The 20,638-nt window shown below is 39.6% G+C and overlaps 1 protein-coding gene across 2 annotated transcripts; it reads right to left on the bottom strand.

Moving 5' to 3' along the window:
* Positions 1-335: 335 nt before the first annotated feature.
* LOC113491637 (intersectin-1-like) lies at positions 336-20,629 on the bottom strand. Of its 2 annotated transcripts, none has more exons than XM_026868707.1 (26): positions 20,239-20,629; positions 18,215-18,341; positions 17,312-17,410; positions 16,845-16,923; positions 15,793-16,446; positions 15,305-15,410; positions 14,666-14,817; positions 13,944-14,046; positions 13,500-13,629; positions 11,653-11,763; positions 11,184-11,248; positions 10,213-10,395; positions 9,379-9,490; positions 8,694-8,771; positions 7,794-7,989; positions 6,854-6,940; positions 6,020-6,120; positions 5,403-5,466; positions 4,610-4,771; positions 4,266-4,398; positions 3,804-3,924; positions 3,286-3,461; positions 2,274-2,409; positions 1,751-1,840; positions 1,096-1,204; positions 336-400 (listed from the first exon to the last, which is right to left on the bottom strand). In XM_026868707.1, exons 2-26 carry the CDS (start codon positions 18,335-18,337, stop codon positions 339-341), a joined length of 3,432 nt encoding a protein of 1,143 aa, XP_026724508.1. In that variant the 5' UTR covers positions 18,338-18,341; positions 20,239-20,629; the 3' UTR covers positions 336-338. The 2 variants fall into 2 exon arrangements, with proteins under 2 accessions (XP_026724508.1, XP_026724507.1); XM_026868706.1 differs by lacking the exon at positions 20,239-20,629 and adding an exon at positions 18,795-18,906.
* Positions 20,630-20,638: the final 9 nt, after the last annotated feature.

The raw sequence follows: 20,638 nt of genomic DNA, 5'->3' as shown, positions 1-20,638 counted from the left end.
TGTTTTTTAATTTAATAAATTATCAAATCAATGATAAAACATATAAAAGTGGGATTATTACCGTCTAGTCGATAAAAACTGTACTTGTAAGTGACGTCACACGAGATTTTAACTTATTACATCATCTTAACGCGATAAATTAAAAAATACATATCCTATTTCTTTTTAAATCAATCTGACGGATTAATTTCTAGGCAATTATCGTTTAAGACGTCTTTACGACCTGTTTTCTACTTAAAGTGTCAAAGTGGAAACAGGGATACATTTAAGACAATCTTATAATTAAATGTAGTTTGAAACTTTGCATTATTTTCGTTTTTCTTGTTTTTTTGTAATGTTTAGTTGACTAATTTCGTGACATAGTTGCTTGGGAAGAGACCGGTCATGCCGCGGAGTTCACCTGTAAATTAAATTTAAGAATAATAAATTTAATTAGAAATAGAAGAAAGAAAAATCTATATACTAATATATAAAGCTGAAGAGTTTGTTAGTTTGTTTGTTTGAACGTGCTAATCTCAGGAACTACGGGTCTAAATTGAAAAAATATTTTTGTGTTGAATAGATCATTCATCAAGGAAGGCTTTAGGCTATAAACCATCACGCTGCGACTAATAGGAGCGAAGATACAAAGGAATATGTGAAAAAAACAGGGCAGGTATAAATCATAACTTATATCTTCTACCCACGGGGGCGAAGTCGCGGGCAACAGCTAGTTTGAAATAAAAAAATGTTCTTAACAACAGAAAGGTACCAGCGACTTTGAATAAAAGACTACAGAGAAAATCTTGATGAAGTTTTTATGGGACTAAGTGACAGTTATTTAACGTTAAATTAAAAAAAAGAATCAACAAAATCGGTTCACCCAGACTGAAGATCTGTGGTAACAAACATTAGCCTTTTCCCAACTATGTTGGGGTCGGCTTCCAGTCTAACCGGTTTCAGCTAAGTATCAGTGTTTTACAAGGAGCGACTGCCTATCTGACCTCCTCAACCCAGTTACCTGGGGAACACGATACCCCTTGGTTAGACTGGTTGTCAGACTTTAAAGATATGCTACAAATTATAATAATCATTAGATATAGATGTGGCACCCACCTTGCCACCAGGCTGGGTCCTGGCTGCGGTCTGTCACAGCTATGATGTCATCCTTCTCGAAGCTCAGCTCATCGGCGTTCTGAGCCGCGTAAGGGTAGAGGGCTATCACCTGTTGAACATATCATCATCATCATCATCACCATCATCATTAATATTCTATTTCAGTGCGTTTTTAGTTTAGTCCCAACTCGAGACAATTTGCAGACATTTGGTTATTCTTCATCAATTTCACTCTCTACAACTTTTAATCGACTAGACCGATTATCTTTATACACTCAATCTTTTTTTCGCTATGATGACACAGACAGACACACATGTCAAAGTTTTAAAGCCTCTCTTTTTTCATCCAGTTTTAAAAATAAATCTAAACGAAAAAACGTCTTCAATACTTCTTTAATATCTAATCTTAATCCTTGTATCTTGGGGTTTCACAAACATACAAGTCACATGCACAAAGACACCCAGACTCGGGACAAGCATTCGTGGATCACACAAATGCTTGTCCCACGCGGGGATCTAACCCGCGGTACATCGCGCACAGTGGGCTTGGCATGGTGACCTCAACCATTTGGCTATCCGTGTAGTCAAGTTTCTTTAGCACTATATTTAAGAAATATTGTTAATTAATAATTCAATTTAATTAAATTTACTTTACCTTATCGATAACTGTCTCGGCTGGCAGAGTATCCATCTTGGATAGGACGGGAGTGGTCCTACCTGAAGTACGGCCAGACGATTGGAGGATCTGTTAATATATAGACAAAACATTAATATTTCTTATAGTAATCGGACTCGTTACATCTGCTGCAACAGAATGTATGGTAAATAAAAAAAGCTCAGCCAGAAAACCCACGTTTTTACGTTTGGATTTTTGCGACGCAATTTTGAGGGACAGCCCGATAAGCTAGCAGGCTGAAATTTTCAGGCTAGCCTCAAACCCGACGAAAACGACTGGACCGATCTTGATAAAATTTCAATTTCAACATTTAAACCGTGGGTATATAGATTTTTTTAAATGGGATAAGTACGCGTGAGTTTCATTTAATAATGAATTAGTCTCACGATAGTTGCAGCAATGCGATGAGAAATTCCAACGCAGGGGGGTTTGGACTCGTGTCCAGAACCCCTGGACCACGGGATCGGTATGACGTCATTTCCACCCTGTATACAAGTCTTACCTTGACATAGCTAGCCGGGAACCAGCCGACCTGTCTGTTGCGACCTTTAGCTTGCAGTTCACCCTCCCACCAGCCGCTGTCTGCCTTCTTACGCACCACCAGGAGTTGGCCCTTGGATAGGGATAACTGCTCAGAGCTGGAAAGACAAGGAACTTTAATATAAAATTCTATACTAATATTATAAAGCTGAAGAGTTTGTTTGTTTGAAAGCGCTAACCTCAGGAACTACTGGTTCGAATTGAATTTGTTTTTATGTTGAATAGACCATTTATCAAGGAAGGTTTCAGGCTATATAACATCACGCTGCGACTAATAGGAGCGAAGATACAATGGGAAATGTGGGAAAAAACTTCTAGCCACGTGGACGAAGTCGCGGGTAACAGCTAGTTAGAAATAAAAATCTGATATATAAAAATGAATTGCTGTTCGTTAGTCTCGCTAAAACTCGAGAACGGCTGAACCGATTTGGCTTATTTTAGTCTTTAAATATTCGTGAAAGTCAAGTGAGGAAATATGGAAAAATTGCGAAAATGATAAAAAAGAGAAAACCGAAAAATTACTGCAGGATATAGTACCACGCGGGTGAAACCGCGGGAAACCGCTAGTATATCTTCTAATATATAAAATTCCCGTGTCACGATGTTAGTTACCGTACTCCTCCGAAACGGCTTAACCGATTTTTGCCAAATTTTATATGCGTATTGAGTAGGTCTGAGAATCGACTAAAATCTATTTTTCATAACCATAAGTGTTACGGGTTGCCCACACAAAAAAAAATTTTTTTTGGACGAAATTTTTTGTTTTTATTTTTTTATAATGTGGCATTAAAATACATACAACTAGAAATAATTTATTAGGCAAAACGACGTTTGCTGGGTCAGCTAGTTATATAATATATATTTTTATACATTTTTTATATTTTTAATTATGTTGTTTATTTTGTTTTGGTCCTTTATATTTAAAAATGTAATTAATATGTTTATGTTTAAATAGAAGAAGTGATATATTATACCTGGTAGCAGTATAATTGGCTATGGCCTGTGCGATTTCGTTCTTCCTGCGCCCCGTGGCGGAGTCCCGGCCGGAGTCCCGGCGCGCGGCGGACGCGGGCCGCGCGGGGCCGCCGGGGCCCGCCGACTCCGTTATAGAGGCCACTTCCGATGATATCGGGGTCGAAGACTTCTGCTCCTTGAAGGGGAATGCAAGGGGAAGTGTCAAAATGGTACAATTTTCAGATAGAGTACGCCCGTGGACGCCGGACCTACATCTATCTATCTAGCTATCTATCTATACTAATATATAAAGCTGAAGAGTTTGTTTGTTTGTTTATTTGTTTGTTTGAACGCGCTAATCTCAGGAACTACTGGTCCAAATCGAAAACTTCTTTTTGTGTTGAATAAACCATTCATCGAGGAAGGTTATAGGCTATGTATCATTACGCTGCGACTAAAAGGAGCGAAGATACAATGGAAAATGTGGTCCTAACCACGCGGACGAAGTCGAGGGCAACAGCTAGTGTTCAATACGTACCTGTACAGGCGGGGGCGAAGGCTCGCTGGTCTCGGGCTCCGCGGCCTCCGGTATGGCGGCGATGCTCGCGGCTGAGGTGGTCGCGTCTTTGGTTACGTAGTTAGACGGGAAGATACCGGTCCTGTGTGACATAGAGTTAATTATTGCATGTGTACTAGAGAAAAATAGATAAAATATTATTTTAACAACAAAAATGGAAAACCGACATCACATAAAAAGTACCGACTCGCTCGCCGCCGCGTCAGCTCATGATTAAGGACTCCGGTTGGGTCCGAAACTAGTCGGGCGATCCCGATACATACGCGTGCGTAAACCGTTGTATCATTGAATAATGAATCAGTCTCACGATAGTTACTATTAAATTTCATTCATTCATTGGCTGTTGTAAATAGCAGGATTGGGGTCTAGAAACCTAGTTAGGGAGAACGCGCTCATGCCACTCGACATCGAACTACCACTCACCTGATACCAATCCTGCCTGTCCACCAGTCTCCGTCTCTTCGCACCACTTCGATCCTCTCTCCAGCCTCGAAGGTCAGGTCTCCTGGCTCCGCTGAAGTGTAAGGGTACGCCGCGAGGTAGAAGTCACCACCCTCTGTGAAGAGGAATGATGGTTAAAGAGGGTAGGACAAAATAAAAGATATATGGGATCATTGAGGAACAGGGATGTGTCTTTTAATGAATAATAAAGTTACAGTTATATAGTTACAGTAAATGGAATGTAATTAGCCCTCCAGCTGGGTTTCGCTCACCCACCCATCCACTTCCACACCTCGCTCACCACCACTTGACCTAGTCACACTCACCGACTGGCGGCATGGCCCCTCCCAGGTCGCTGACCTCTGCCTCGGGCACCTCCGCTATGCCCTCCAGCTGGGTCTTGCTCTCCATCGGTTCCACGACCTCGCTGTAGGCTGCAGGAGCGTTGATGTCCTCCACGTAGGACTCCGGGAACCAGCCGGACTGACCTGGACGATCATACGATATAATATTATACCATCAGTTACCTAGGCAACACGATACCCCTTGGTTAGACTGGTTGTCAGACTTTTCAAGCTTCTGACTACCTTTAACGACTGTCAAAGATGTATGAAGAACAGCCGGGACCCACAATTTAACGTGCCTTTAGAAAACACGGAGGAACTCGTTATGACAAAGATGGTCACCCATCTACGGACCAACCGCGTCAAGCGTAGCCTATGATCGATCAAGTTGTGCAGTTATCGCTTAGGCACGAGCTCCTCATTTTAAATATTATTATCTATATACTAATATATAAAGCTGAAGAATTTGTTTGTTTGAACGCGCTAATCTCACGAACTACTGGTTCGAATTGAAAAATTATGTTATATTATTATTATATTAATTTTGTGTTGAGTAGACCATTCATCGAGGAAGGTTTTAGGCTAATTATTACATCACGCTGCGACTAATAGGAGCGAAGATACAATGGCAAATGTGAAAAAAAACAGGGCAGGTATAAATCATAACTTATATCTTCTACTCACGGGGACGAAGTCGCGGGCAACAGCTAGTTATATATATTTATTTAATACCCAGTTCTCACTCCTATTAAATAACTATGTAATAGTGTCTCACCTCTAGCAGTCCCCCACCTCCAGCCGGGCTCGGCGTCCCCTCTCGGCGGAGGGGCGTCACTCACCTGAGATATAAGACAGGTCAACACATGTCAACTTGTTAGGACACGTTGTGTTACTACTGACGAAATGCTGTTTCAATATTGATGTAAGTCATCATATTTGTTGAAATGTAACTACTTTTACGGATTTTATCGCGGTCTAATGGCGTTCGTCTTGACAGAAACTGCGTAGGTCGGACCACAAATAATTAATTAAAATATGAAGGTAGAATAAACACAATCTTCTGTCAAGACGAACACCATCTCAGTCTGCCCGTGACCATGATACCTGCAAACCGCAAAACGTTTCGAAACGTCGCGAACTAAAATCTAAAATTAAACCGCGATAAAATCCGTTAAAGTAGTTTCATTTCAATGTCTAACATTCGCGTAAACCTAAGAAATTATCATATTTGGCTGATATTCTTCATTATATAACACTTTTTCTAGCCGTTCTTCTCCATATTCTCCATAAGAATGACACTTTGGAACCGTGCAACTAGATTTACCACTGTAACGTTTTAAAAGTGCCTGGAAAACGGCCTATTTGAAATAAAACCTTTTGATCTAGACTCACCAGGTCTCCAGGCTGAAGACTCAGTTCGTCTGCTGTGCGAGCTGCGAATTCATAAACACAGCGCCATCTAGCGGCACTCGCCGCCGGCACCGGCTCGGTGGCTGGTGACAAACGAACATACAAATAATAGCTGTTATAATGTATACTAGTATCGGGGAAAAGCAAATATTTAAAATTAGTTTGACTATATGTCTGTGCGTTTGTTCGCGACGAACTCATTAACGACTTATCTGATTCAAATTCGCACGGGTGAAATGATAATTATAATATACTATAGAATTTCTTTAACGTTCTTTGTTTTGATAAGGGCCCGATGGTAACAAAAACAATTTCGAAATAAGCGTTGGTTGGGGAAAAAAATATTACCGAAAAACATCTTGGTTATATTAGACAACCTTAAAAGATAGACATAATGCCGTCGTTGATTTTCTGTAGACCTTTTTATGGTGTACAATATTGTAGATATTATTTTGATCTATCTCGTATGGATAAGGCGTCATTTGCTATGTAAAAAAACATTACGACATTAGAAACTTAAACAATAACAATATTTCTCCACTATATAATGGTTATTATCTATACTAATATATAAAGCTGAAGAGTTTGTTTGTTTGATCGCGTTAATCTCAGGAACTGCTGGTTCGAATTGAAAAAAATTGTGTTGAATAGACCAATTCATCTTCGAGGGCTTCCGTTCAAAAATTCCTAACTTATATCTTTTAACCACGCGGACGAAGTCGCGGGCAACAGCTAGAATTTGATAAAATCACTTTGCAACGCGAACGAAGTCGCTATCCTAGCTAGTATATTAATAAATTTAGAATAATTACTTACCAGTAGTAGGCGGGGCGTCTCCCCAGGCGTCTTCAGCGGCGGCGGGCTCTCCCCACGCGTCGTCGTTAGTAGTACCCCAGTCGGCTTCTATACGATAATAACATGGGTAGGGTAAAACTATACAGTTAGAAAAAACTGTTTAATAAAAGATATTTAAAATCGTAACGCATCAGAAGGCATATATATTACAAAGTTTTCAACGAAATTCCTTCAATTTCCATAATAATTCTCTCGAATTTGCCATAGAGTCACACTTTCCAATACAACAACATAATATTTTAAACCAAATTCTCAATTTTCCCTGTCGCTTATCTTGTATTGATGAGATTCCATCAACTTCCCTGGCTTTCTTCATCCAAAAAGAAGAAGGAAAAGCATTTTGTGCTTGTGTGGTCTGGACACAAGCACAAAATGCTTTTCCACCCAAATCCCTCGCAATCCCCCAAACTTTGCAAAAAAAATCTCCACCCTGCTCTACCTATATCTTATCCATATAATTCCCTCTGCCTTACATGCTTCCCATTTCACCCAAACTCCTCCAATTTTCCATCCCTCTTCCCAACTTCAACATTCCACCCTATCGCCTCTCCCTCCACCCAATCTTACTCTTCTCTCCACTCCCCAACATTCCTCCAACTATCCCCCATACTCCCCCTATCTTCAACGTTCTACCATATCGCCTCTCTCACCAGCCACCTCTAGCTATGTAGAGGTATTAAACGGTATAGACCTTACTTGTCTCCTCAATATTACTCGCACAATCCCGCAAACTCCTCTCAAATTAAACACTCTTCTCTCACTCCACCCACCTCTACCCAAATCTTACTCTTCTCCCCTCTCCCCCAAAATCCCCCAAAACTCGTCAACTCCAACAACCACTCTACCCCTTACCCTCCACCCACCTACACAAAACCCGACTCTAACCCCCTCTCCCCCTCACCTGCAGCCGGCCAGGCGCTCTCCGCGGGCGCGGAACTCCTCTCCATGTACTCCTGCCTCCTCTCCTCGTACAGCTTCCAGACGCGGGCGCACTTCTCCCCCAACTCTGTCACTGTGTTGGTCAACTCTGATAGTTGTGACTTGTTCGTCTCTAGGTCTTGTTTCTTAGACTCGACTAGGGCTTTGGCGGCTTCGACCTAGGAATTTTAGAAAACGTCTAAATTTTATATTTGTCATACGTTTTGAATAGATGAATTTCGTGTTAATTATGTTTTTTTACTCTTAAAATGCGGACAACATCACATACATTGTTCTGAACCCAAAGTAAGTTGCTAAAGCACTTGTGTTATGGAATTCAGATACAACGAAGGTACCACAAACACCCAGACCCGAGACAATGTAGAAATGTGGATTTTACTTTGACCAGACCGGGGATCGAACCCGGGACCTCAGAGCTAGCGACACCTTGAAACCGGTGCGTACGCCACTCGACCACGGAGGTCGTGAATCTCTCTTGTGTCTTGGGTTTCACAAACATTCAAGTCACATGCACAAAGACACCCAGACTCAGGACATGCATTCGTGGATCACACAAATGCTTGTCCAACGCGGGGATCGAACTAACACGTCGCTCAGTGGGATTGGTGTGGTGACCTCAACCACTCGGCTATCCGTGCAGTCAAATATAAATATAATTATACTTATTATAATAATACCACTGTTGGGCAAAGGCCTTATCACGTATAAGACAAGTTTCATCATTGATAACCATCACCTTCCTCATCACACAAACATTTGTCCTGGAATCGAACCCACGACCTAGCAGTTAAGGCCACTAACCACTAGACCTACAGACCAGTCAACTGAGTTTTGCCTGTTGGGATAACTTTTTGTTTCATACCTTATCTCTCAACTGCTTGAGAGTGATCTCCATCATATTCAGTTTTCCGTCTTCGCCTGCGCCTTCAGAGGCTTTAGCCTGTAACAAATAAAAAAATAATACAAAATAATATTATTGGACTTTAACTCGTATATATTTCAACTTAATTTATTAATTTATTAACTTATTTATTAATTTCAACGATTAAGGAAAAGAAAGTTGGGAAAAAAACCTTGAGTATACTATTAAACTTCTGCTGTCTATCTATAATGGTTCTTGAGACACAGGCTTTGTATGTGAGGATGTTTGTTGCTCTTTAACGCAAAAAACACTGAACGGATTTAGACGAAACTTGGTACACATATAGTATATAACCAGGATTAACAAATAGAATAGTTTTTATTCCGATTTTATGTTCCCGTGGGATCGTTTTCGACTTTTAGAGGGCTAAAAAGAGGGCAACAGCTCTTAAGAAACTAAATTAATATTTTTAAAATATGTATAAACCCACGTTTTTGAATGTCACTCCATTCAAATTTTATCAAAATCGGTCGAGCCTTTTCATAGTTGTAAATTGCATTAGCATCGGGTTTGAAGCTACCCTGAAAATTTCAGCCTGCTAGCTTATCGGGAAGTGCCTCAAGATTGAGTTACAAAAATCCAACCGGAACGACAAACAAACAAGAAAAGTGAGTGTATTACATACCTTGGCATCAATTTCCGCCTTCTCCTTATTGAGAGCGATCTGTTTGGCGTTCAATTCCTTCACCCTTGCTTTCAGTTGTTGCATTTCAGACATACTGGAGTCGCGATCAGACCTGTAGCAAAAAATATTATTCTATACTAATATATAAAGCGGAAGAGTTTGTTTGTTGAACGCGCTAATCTCAGGAACTACTGGTCCAAATTGAAAAATTATTTTTGTGTTCAATAGATCATTCATCGAGGAAGGTTTTAGGCTATATACCATCACGCTGCGACTAATAGGAGCGAATATACAATGGAAAATGTGAAAAAAATCAGGGTAGATATAAATCATAACTTATATCTTCTACCCACGGGGACGAAGTCGCAGGCAACAGCTAGTATTATATGTGTTCACACAACGCCATCTAGTCTCAAACTAAGCAGAGCTTGTATTATGAGTACTAGACAACTGATAAACATACTTATATATTTCTAAATACATATATAACATAGATAAATTACACCCAGACACAGAACAAATGATCGTGTTATCACATAAACATTTGTCCTGGGTGGGAATCGAGCCCACGACCTCCGGTATAGCAGTCAGGACCACCTGTCTTTCTGTCTCTCTCTCTATGGCACCACAGCTCCCGAACGGATCGAGCGATTTTTTTTAAACCACTCCCGCACTATAGAATTTAATCCTTGTGTTTCACAAACATTCAAGTCACATGCACAGACACCCAGACTCAGAACAAGCAATCGTGACTTCAGTACTTAGCTGAAACCGGTTAGACTGGAAGCCGACCCCAACATAGTTGGGAAAAGGCTAGGATGATGATCCCCTCACCTCATGCCATCTATAGTACACTTGGCCGCGGCGACAGCTGTCCTGGTCTCCCTGATATCCTTGGCGAGGTTGCCCGCTCGCTGGGTGACCGAGCTCAGCTCTGCGGCCATCGCCTGGCTCCTGGCTTTCAGGCTGAGGACCTTGGACTGCTCCTCAGTCCTCATAGCCTCCAGTTCTCGTGTTCTAGATGGATTTGGGTTTTAGATAATAGGAATATGGTATAGAAGACTTGGTTTCAAATTCAAAGACAAATTGACAACTTATTAAATGATGTAACGGTTTACTCACGCGTATTTACCTGACGATTATTATGACGCTTGACGATTATTTATTGAGCTAACGCGGCAGGATCGCGAGTCGAACTGACGTTCCCGCCGCGTCAGCTCATGATTAAGGACTCCAGTTGGGTCCGAAACTAGTCGGGCGATCCCGATACATACGCGTGAGTAAACCGTTACATCATTTAATAATGAATTATTCTCACGACAGTTACTATCAAAATTGACAAATAATTTCTATTTCAAATAGGCCGTTTGGCAGACATTTCCTAAAGCATTTCCCAACAGTATAATACTATTATTTTTTCTGTATTTAAATATACTATTTAGTAACACAAAAAAATTATATATAGTGGTTTCTTAGGTTTACGCGAATGTTAGATATTGAAATGAAACTACTTTTACGGATTTTATCGCGGTTTAATTTTATATAGAATATTTTAATTAATTATTTGTCGGACCACAAATAATTAATTAAAATATGAAGGTAGAACGAGCAACATCTTCTGTCAAGACGAACGCCATCTCAGTCTGCCCGTGACCATGACACCTGCAAAGGTTTCGAAACGTCGGGAACTAAAATCAAACATTAAACCGCGATAAAATCCGTAAAAGTAGTTTCATTTAAAAATTATATATAGAAACAAGATTCGAAATCCATGTACATAGATACTATAAATTACAATAACATACCTTTTTTTCTCCCACTCAAGCTGGCATTGCCTCTCCATTTCTTTCCGGGCTGCTTCGCGTTTGTCCTGATAAAGAATGTACAAATAAACTAAAAATCTTAGAAATAGCATAAATAAAGATTATGTTGTATATTTGTTACACCTTAACGGTAAAACTGCTGGATCAATTTTGATATAATTTGGCATGGAATTAGATGATAACTTGATTGACATTTAGGGCGCAACTTCGTTTTTCACACAACGCCATCTAGTCTCAAACTAAGCAAAGCTTGTATCATAACTATAAGACAACTGATAAACATACACATTTCTAAATACATACATAACATAGACAAATTACACCCAGACACAGAACAAATCTCGCTCATCACACAAGCATTTGTCCTGGGTGGGAATCGAGCCCACGACCTCCGGTATAGCAGTCAGGGTAACTAACCACTAGACCAACAGTAACAAGAAGACGCTCTTACTTGTTCTTCTTTCTGTTTCCTCATCAATTCTTCTTGCTCCCTCTTCTGTGCTTCTAGACGTAGTTTCTCTCTCTTTTCTGCTTCTTCCCTCTCTTTTCGCTCTCTTTCCGCCTGAGAATAATGAAAAATATAATTGTTAATCTATACGTATATACAAAGCTGAAGAGTTTGTTTGAACGCGCTAATCTCAGGAACAACTGGTTCGATTTGAAAAATTATTTTTGTGTTGAATAGACCGTTTACCGAGCAAGGTTTTAGGCTATATACCATCACGCTGCGATTAATAGGAGCGAAGATACAATGGAAAATGTGGAAAAAACAGGGCAGGTATAAATCATAACTTATATCTTCTAACCACGCGGACGAAGTCGCGGGCAACAGCTAGTATTTTATATTTATTTATTAACTTAAGCTTGTAACATATTTTTACATGCTGGGATCGAACCTGCAACATGTTGGTATGACCATCATAGATTGTAAACCATCATCATCCTAGCCTTTACCCAACTATGTTGTGGTCGGCTTCCAGTCTAACCGGACTCAGCTAAGTACCAGTGTTTTACAAGGAGCGACTGCCTATCTGACCTCCTCAACCCAGTTACCTGGGTAACACGATACCCCTTAGTTAGACTGGTTGTCAGACTTTCTAGCTTCTGACTGTCTGTAACGACCGTCAAAGATGTATAAATAATAGCCGGGACCCACAATTTAACGTGCCTTCCGAAACACGGAGGAATTCGTTATGACATAGTCACCCATCCACGGACTTACCGTATCAAGTGTAGTTTAACCTTGGGCAGTTATAGTTTAACTATATACATATATCTATAGAAATATTCACAAAATAATTACCTCAGCTTCCTAAGCAGCATAAAAGAAAAAAAAACATTATTCATTAGACAACTTATCCTTACTTATATTATAAATGCGAAAGTAACTCTGTCTGTCTGTTACGCTTTCACAACTAAACCACTGAACTGATTTTAATGAAATTTGGTACAGAGATAGAGTTGACCTTGAGAAAGTACATAGGATAGTTTTTATCCCGGACTTTTGAATAGTTCTCTTGGAAACGCGATATAACCGACAACGACGTGGTTGAAGCCGCGGGCGAAAAGCTAGTGATACATAAAGGGTTATTTTTGAACTGCCAGTTAAATTTTAACGACTATTATTACAATTACTCATAGTAATATTATAAGTGCGAAAGTATCCCTGTCTGTCTCGCTTTCACGCCAAAACTACTGAACTGATTTTAATGAAACTTGGTGCACACATAGTCTAGAGCCTGAGAAAGGAAATAGGCTACTTTTTAAATGAAAAAAAAAACGGTTTTAATGGGGGGTTAAAGTTTCTATGAAACTTTTTTAATGGGCTTTGAATCTTGGCCTTAAAAAATCCTACTACTATTATAAAGGCGAAAGTTTGTAAGTATGGATGTATGGATGTTTGTTACTCTTTCACGTAAAAACTACTGAATAGATTTGAATGAAACTTTACCACAATATAGCTTATACATCAGAATAACACATAGGCTACAATTTTTGAGGTTTCTAATGTGAGGTCGTAAAAAAACACATTTTTTGCGTTTACATTGCAAACGCTGACTGAATCCTACAAGATAGATAGAAGGCAGGTATAAATTATAACTTATATCTTCTAACCGCGGACGAAGTCGCGGGCAACAGCTAGTTGTTTAAATAAAATAATGAAATATGTTCACAGCAGTTTTCTTACGACAATGGTTCCCTACTAGTTATCTAGTTTATAATATTAGTATGTATAATATGATACATTATATATTCCTCCTATAAATATAGATTTAAGGATATATTCCCAAGACCCACCTTTTCCTTCAGCTGCGCGTCGGCTAGCTGTGACCGTCTCCTCTCTAGCTCAGCCTGACCTCTCGCCATGTTCTCTCTCCTTCTCTCCTCGTATGACTTGGCACTAGCGTTGGAAGATACCGAGTCCCTTCTAGAAGGTAAAAGAAGATAGATATCTATAATATACTCTATATAAACAGCGCCATTTAGTGTCAAACTAAGCAGATATTGTATTATGAGTGCTAGACAATTGATAAACATACTTATATATATCTAAATACATACATAATATAGATAAATTACATCCAGACCCAGAACAAATGATCATTCTCATCACACAACATTTATCGTGGGCAGGAATCGAACCCACGACCTCTGGTATAGCAGTCAGGGTCACTAACCACTAGACCAACAGGCCCGCCAAACATTTAGACAGACAAAGCTAGGTAAAACCACTAGTCTTACCTGAAGGTAGGCGGTATTAGTTCAGGGGGCAACTTGGCCGGCACAGCGTCACCTTGCGTTGCCTTCTCACATAGATACATAGCTAGGACGAACTCCTCACAACCTGAGAGACATATTAATAACAAGATATAATTATAAATAATTTAATTAAAAAGCTACGACGGTAGAAAAAAATCTTTCGACAATTTTTTTTTAAACATGTCTAGGAACACTCGCACATAATTAATTTTAAATATAATATATAAAGCTGAAGAGTTTGTTACGCGCTAATCTCAGGAACTACTGGTCCAAATTGAAAAATTCTTTTTGTGTTGAATAGACCATTCATCGAGGAAGGCTTTAGGCTATAACCCATCACGCTGCGACTAATAGGAGCGAAGATACAATGGAAAATGTGGAACAAACGGGGAAAATTATTCATCGATACAAGATCTTCTAACCACGTGGACGAAGTCGCGGGCAACAGCTAGTTTTAAATACAAAGTAAACTAATGAAATTTTATCTTTGTGTTTTGGGTTTCACAAACATTCAAGTCACATGCACAAAGACACCCATACTCAGGACAAGAAATCAAAAAAAAATAACAACAAAGAGACCAATTCCTTTGATCATCTTTTGGTCGACGAAAGAGAAAAGAGAGGTTTGCCCAGCAGTGGGTCATTCGAGGCTGATGACAAGGATGACGATGTGTGTTTCCTGTTCATCATTGGTGTATCCTCACCGAGTTTCCCGTCGCAGTCCAGGTCGGCCAGCGCCCAGATCTGCGCGAGGGCCTGCTGCGGCAGCCGCGACTGCAGCATGATGGAGCGCGCCTGGCCGCCCGACACCGACCCCGACTTGCTGCGGTCTGTCGCGTTGAACAGCTGAGTGTATCTGCGGGCAAATAAGCATACATCCTTACTTCCTTACTAATAATATTAATGCGAAAGTAACTCTGTCTGTCTGTCTATTACGCTTTCACGTCTAAACCACTGAACGGATTTTAATGAAATTTGGTACAGAGATAGAGTTGACCTTGAGAAAGAACATAGGATAGTTTTTATCCTGGACTTTTGAAGAGTTCTCTTGGAAACGCGATATAACCGACCTCGACGCGGGCGAAGCCGCGGGCGAAAAGCTAGTAACCTTTATAAAACAACCTCTGTTCTTTCTCAAGGTCAACTCTATCTCTGTACCAAATTTTATTAAAATCCGTTCAGTGGTTTAGACGTGAAAGCGTAACAGACAGACAGAGTTACTTTCGCATTTATAATATTAGTAGGGATTATGTATGGTTGTGGTATTAGTATTCCCGTAACTGAGGTCGCGTGAACTTAAGTTTTAAGAAATCGTATAGAAACGTGGGATAAATGGTACTTACTTCAATTTCTGTGGTTGTGGTATACCCCACTCTAAAGCTGGTGGTGGGCTCATCACACCCATCGGCATTTCCGTTGGACTTGTCACCACTGATCCCACTGCTGATCCTACAAGATAATTAAATTAATAGTATATATAATATAATATAATACAATATTCCACAACTTCCAAACAACGCCATCAAGTCTCAAACTAAGCAGAGCTTGTATTATGAGTACTAGACAACTGATAAACATACTTATATATTTCTAAATACATATATAATATAGATTAATTACACCCAGACACAGACAGAATAAATGATCGTGCTCATCACGTAAAATTATGTCCTGGGTGGGAATCGAACCCACGAGATCTGGTTTAGCAATCAGATTCATTAGTCACTAAGCCAACATTCGATACCGAAAATAATAGGTTTTCTAATTTTGGGCACTCTTCTAAAAAAAAATGGGAAATATAAAAAAAATATTCAAATAAAAAAAACCTTACCTGGTTTCGAAAAACTATCGCTCTTGACCGCAGCCAACGGAGTAGACGTAATAGGTTGTCCAACAGTACCCCCAGCGCTGGGCAAGGTTGACGGGGGGCTCGAAATCAACGACCCCGTACTGACTTGAGATCCCATCGTGCCTCCAAGAGGCTGAATAGGCGCAGACTCAGGAGGAGAGGCATATGGCCTATTTAAAGGCTGCGGTGGCAAAACAGGCGGAGTAGCTTGCACCAACTGCTCAGGCAAGTTAGGAATGAGAGGCGGATTCTGGCCAATCTGATTCATAATAGGCTGTGTCTGTATCAACGGTTGCGACATCTGATTCACCAAAGGCGCTGAAATTGGTTGACTCAGTTGAACAGGCTGAGCGGGGGCAACCATGTTAGGAACGGCAACCAATGGTTGAGCAACCATCGGCTGTGGTGGTTTTACACCAGATATTAAATCAGGAACTGGTTTCGTAACCATTGGCTGTACTAGAGAGGGTTGACTAATAGGGGGTCCAACCAGGTCTGATAGGAGGGACTGGTTGCTAGGCTGCGACATGGATGGGAGACCGGATATCAATGGTTGCTGTGGGAGGGATGGCATGGCGGGCATGGGGGGCACTGGGGGCTTTGCGGGGGCAGCGGGGAATTGGGGCTTTTGTGCTCCTGTGGGTAAAACAAATATATTTTTGAAGTCAGATTTCTTGAAATTAGTAAAAATGTAACATTTATGAATATTATTTTTACTTCAATACGTAATAATGGTCTCTCGCAAGTTGCAATCGCATTTTAGATCTAAAAACAAATAATAAAAATCAAGATAAAGCAAGGTAAGGTCACAATGTGATGGATGACAACTTTTTTGGAACTTTTTTCATGTGAGTATATTCGATGGTTACTTAACATTGCCTGTATATTAATTTTTCAGACATCGACGGACGGAATCCACATTGTCGTGAGTCTTACACGCACTTTTGATTTTCAATTTTCTTCCTATTTTTAAATTTTTCCTCTATTGATATATTTTAATGATCATTTCTTTCTATTCTCATTAAAGTATTTACCTGTAGGACTTAAAGAAGCCAGGAGTGATGGTGGCAAGACTTTTGGTACTTCAATACCGTGTAGTTTTAAATTAATGATCTGAAAACAAAAATATACAGGTTAGCTCTGCAGTGGGACAGTTACAGGCTGGTGTTATTAACAGCTTCGGTAATGGCGCCTCACCGTGGGGCACCTCACAAGCGTGGTGATCAATGCTCGTATTCTGTATGAGAGGCCTGCAGTGGGACAGTTACAGGCTGGTGTTATTAACAGCTTCGGTAATGGCGCCCCACCGTGGGGCAGCTCACAAGCGTGGTGATCAATGCTCGTTCTCTGTATGAGAGGCCTGCAGTGGGACAGTTACAGGCTGGTGTTATTAACAGCTTCGGTAATGGCGCCCCACCGTGGGGCAGCTCACAAGCGTGGTGATCAATGCTCGTTCTCTGTATGAGAGGCCTGCAGTGGGACAGTTACAGGCTGGTGTTACCTTGCATGCTATGGAGAATTCTTTGAGGTCCAGCTTCCCATCGGCATTGGTGTCTGCAAGCGACCATATTTGACCCAGGATTGGCGGTGGAAGTTGTGACTGGAAAGAAACAGGTTTGGTTAGAATTCAACAAATATTATCCATATTTTTCTTATCTTACAGTTGATGTACCCCCTGGTGTCAGAGTGTAACCCGCCCGTAGTCCTCTGACGTGACGCAACACCTTTGGAGTGTCTTTCTCACTATGTTTTTCTTTTAATGATTCATTATTAAATGATGCAGATGTCGCGAGACGAAAATTCGACTCTGATTGCGTCCAAACGCAGTCAAGCAATACCGATACCACAGATATAGATAAACAATAGATGACAGAAGTATCAACATTAGTATTGAAACCAAGCGCGCCGACTTTTTAACCACAGAATTTACACATAATCCCTACTAATATTATAAATGCGAAAGTAACTCTGACTGTTTGTCTGTCTGTTACGGTTTCACGTCTAAACCACTGAACGGATTTTAATGAAATTTGGTACAGAGAGAGTTGACTTTGAGAAAGAACATAGGATAGGAACATATATTTTATCCCAGACTTTTAAAGAGTTCTCTTGGAAACGCGATATAACCGACCTCGACGCGGGCGAAGCCGCGGGCGAAAAGCTAGTCTAATTATAAAATTACTTCTAGCCCTTGAGTACTCGAAATTTTCGGGCTATTGCAGTTAACTATCACGCTATAAGGCATTTTTTGGTTTACGCGGTCATCAAACAATAACAGAGCAACCTTGACGCTTGGTCGGGGTTTGGACGCGCAAAGTGCAGGCATTTGCGTCATCTATGTCTGTGACCGATACTTACGCGTGAGTAAACCGTTGCATCATTCAAGACAGTATAGTACAGTTACCTGCAACATAAACCTCTTTGCTTGCTCGCCAGTGAGGTGCCCATTGACAGGGCCGAGGTTTCGGAAGTGTTCGGCAAATTTCGCGTGCTCGTGGAGCTGAACCATCCACGGGTCGGCCGCCATTATTCTAGAAACAAAAGAGGTTATATAAGAATTTATAAAATTAGATCAGATTCTATAATACACCCTCTAAAACCCTTTTAAAATGCTGAGTGAAATGCCAGAAGGTCCAGCCGTTTTATAGTTGTAAATTGCATTGTCATCGGGTTTGAAGCTACCCTGAAAATTTCAGCCTGCTAGCTTATCGGGAAGAGCCTCAAAATGGAGTTGCAAGAATCCAACCGGAACGAAAAACAAACAAGAAAAGTGAGTGTATAAAAACGTGGGAAGAAAATCAATATGTCCACAGAGGTTTTTGGGTATTTTGATGATAAAGGGGGAAGGGTAATGGTGTGTGGCAAGGCTACATTTAATCCCGGCGTTCCCATGGCAACGAGAACCACCGCGAGCTGTAAACTGAAGTCCACACTGACAGAGTAGTCTATCTATAGTTCAGAAAAGGCTGATGATGTGTTCTTACCCAAAATAAATAGGTCTACGAATATACATCTTATAAACAAACACAGTATTTTATTTCAACTCTTTTTCTTGATAGACAATTGGTTAAATGAGAAAAAAAAAAATTCCTTCCGGCAAATATCTTAATAGTTTTTTTATAAATAACTCCTACACTCAGATATTTACTCCTTAAGCCACAGAACTAAAGTCACAGCACATTGTGAATGTATAATGACATAATGTTTGTATGTTTGTCACATCGATATTTATAAGCAATTATCATCATCAGATGTATGTTTGTAAATATGTGATCATACACTTATGTACAATTACAAACAGAAGACAATACACTGTCAGATTGACAAGATTATAGATACACACTAATAGAATTTGTTAAAGACGCCAAACTGTGTGTTGATTTGTTACAAAATTGATTATTTAACTATCAAAATCTTTATAAATTAAAATTTCTAGGCAAAAACACATCCACTGTAAGTGGGCATGCACTCTGTGACTTTGGTAGCTCAGTTGGTAAAGCTACCGGTGTGTATAGCCAGGAGTTGCAGGTTTGACTCCCATCTGAGGTTTGAGTTTTTTTTTCATTATATTTTTTATATTTAATTTCAACTGTTGGTCATTTTTAAAGTTAAGTAATAACTTTATTATTTGCATGAGAATTTGTGATATGGCTCGCACTTTGGATTGAGCAGAAGGGAGATTCAGACTTTTAATGACAAAAACCCACTCATCTGCCTTCCTTTGCCATTCATATACTAGGGCCACAGTAATCCTTTCCAGCAGGTTAGTATTAAGCCTAGTATTAATAGTTATAAGTTAAATAAAAATCATAAAATTAAACCTTCGATAAATTACAATATTTCCTTCCTTATGTGAGTATAAGAGGTACCCAAATAGTGGGGCCTTAATCAGCTTGTTTTATAATTTAAATAATAGAAAAAGATACTTCAGTATTACATAAAGATAGTTATTGCCTTATACCACAGTAAATAGGCAAAACTTACCATTAAAATAACTAAATTGATGTCTAAGAATCAATTGGAAATTAATTTCGTGATTCGTCGTCGTGATTTCGATATTTAAAAGCAGTGTTTGCTTATTTATTTATAGTTCACTTCTTAATATGGTAACTTAGGGTATTTAAAATAAATCACTTAAGGGAGGAACTTCTTATACAGCGACGTTACGTCATAAAATAATACACCCCTACTTGGTTCTAAAAGATTTTAAACAGAAAACCATTTTATAAAGATTTTCAGCTATATAAACGGTCACATTTAGATTATTTACGCGGAACACAGTTTCCGTAATGATCTTTTATCTAAACCGTGAATAATAATCGTAAAACAAATAGATTTTACAAGATAATAGAAACTTTCTAAAAAGTGTTTCGTATTTATTGTAAAGAGGTTTTAAGCGTTCAATTTAAATTGGATGTCGTTACTTACAGTTCGTGTGTTCTTCTTATGTGTTGGAGATTGTGAAACGCCCCTCACAAGTTATTTAGTTTCAAAAACACGATTTGTATAGGGATTGTCTGGTAAATTATTGATCCTGATTGAGCTGTCAGTGAGTGCGATTCAGTTGGTTACTTCAACTTTACGAGTAAAAGAGATAAGATTATACACTATTGCGTTAAAAGAAAGAGATACAAGAAATTTTAGGTATTCTAAAGATATTTCTGCGACTGGAACGGCTGTGACGTCGTTATCAAGCATTTCGTTTAAAAACTAAGGAAGGGAAGTCGTTTTAACATGAATTGTTAAAAATTAAGTTGAAGAATAAAGTGGCGGACAGTTCATAGTATATGTATAATTATCATACATAGCACTATAAGATCTTTGGAAA

The sequence above is a fragment of the Trichoplusia ni genome, chromosome 3 (assembly GCF_003590095.1).
Source record: "Trichoplusia ni isolate ovarian cell line Hi5 chromosome 3, tn1, whole genome shotgun sequence".
NCBI classification, from domain to species: domain Eukaryota; kingdom Metazoa; phylum Arthropoda; class Insecta; order Lepidoptera; family Noctuidae; genus Trichoplusia; species Trichoplusia ni.
This window is presented reverse-complemented; position numbering and strand designations above follow the sequence as displayed.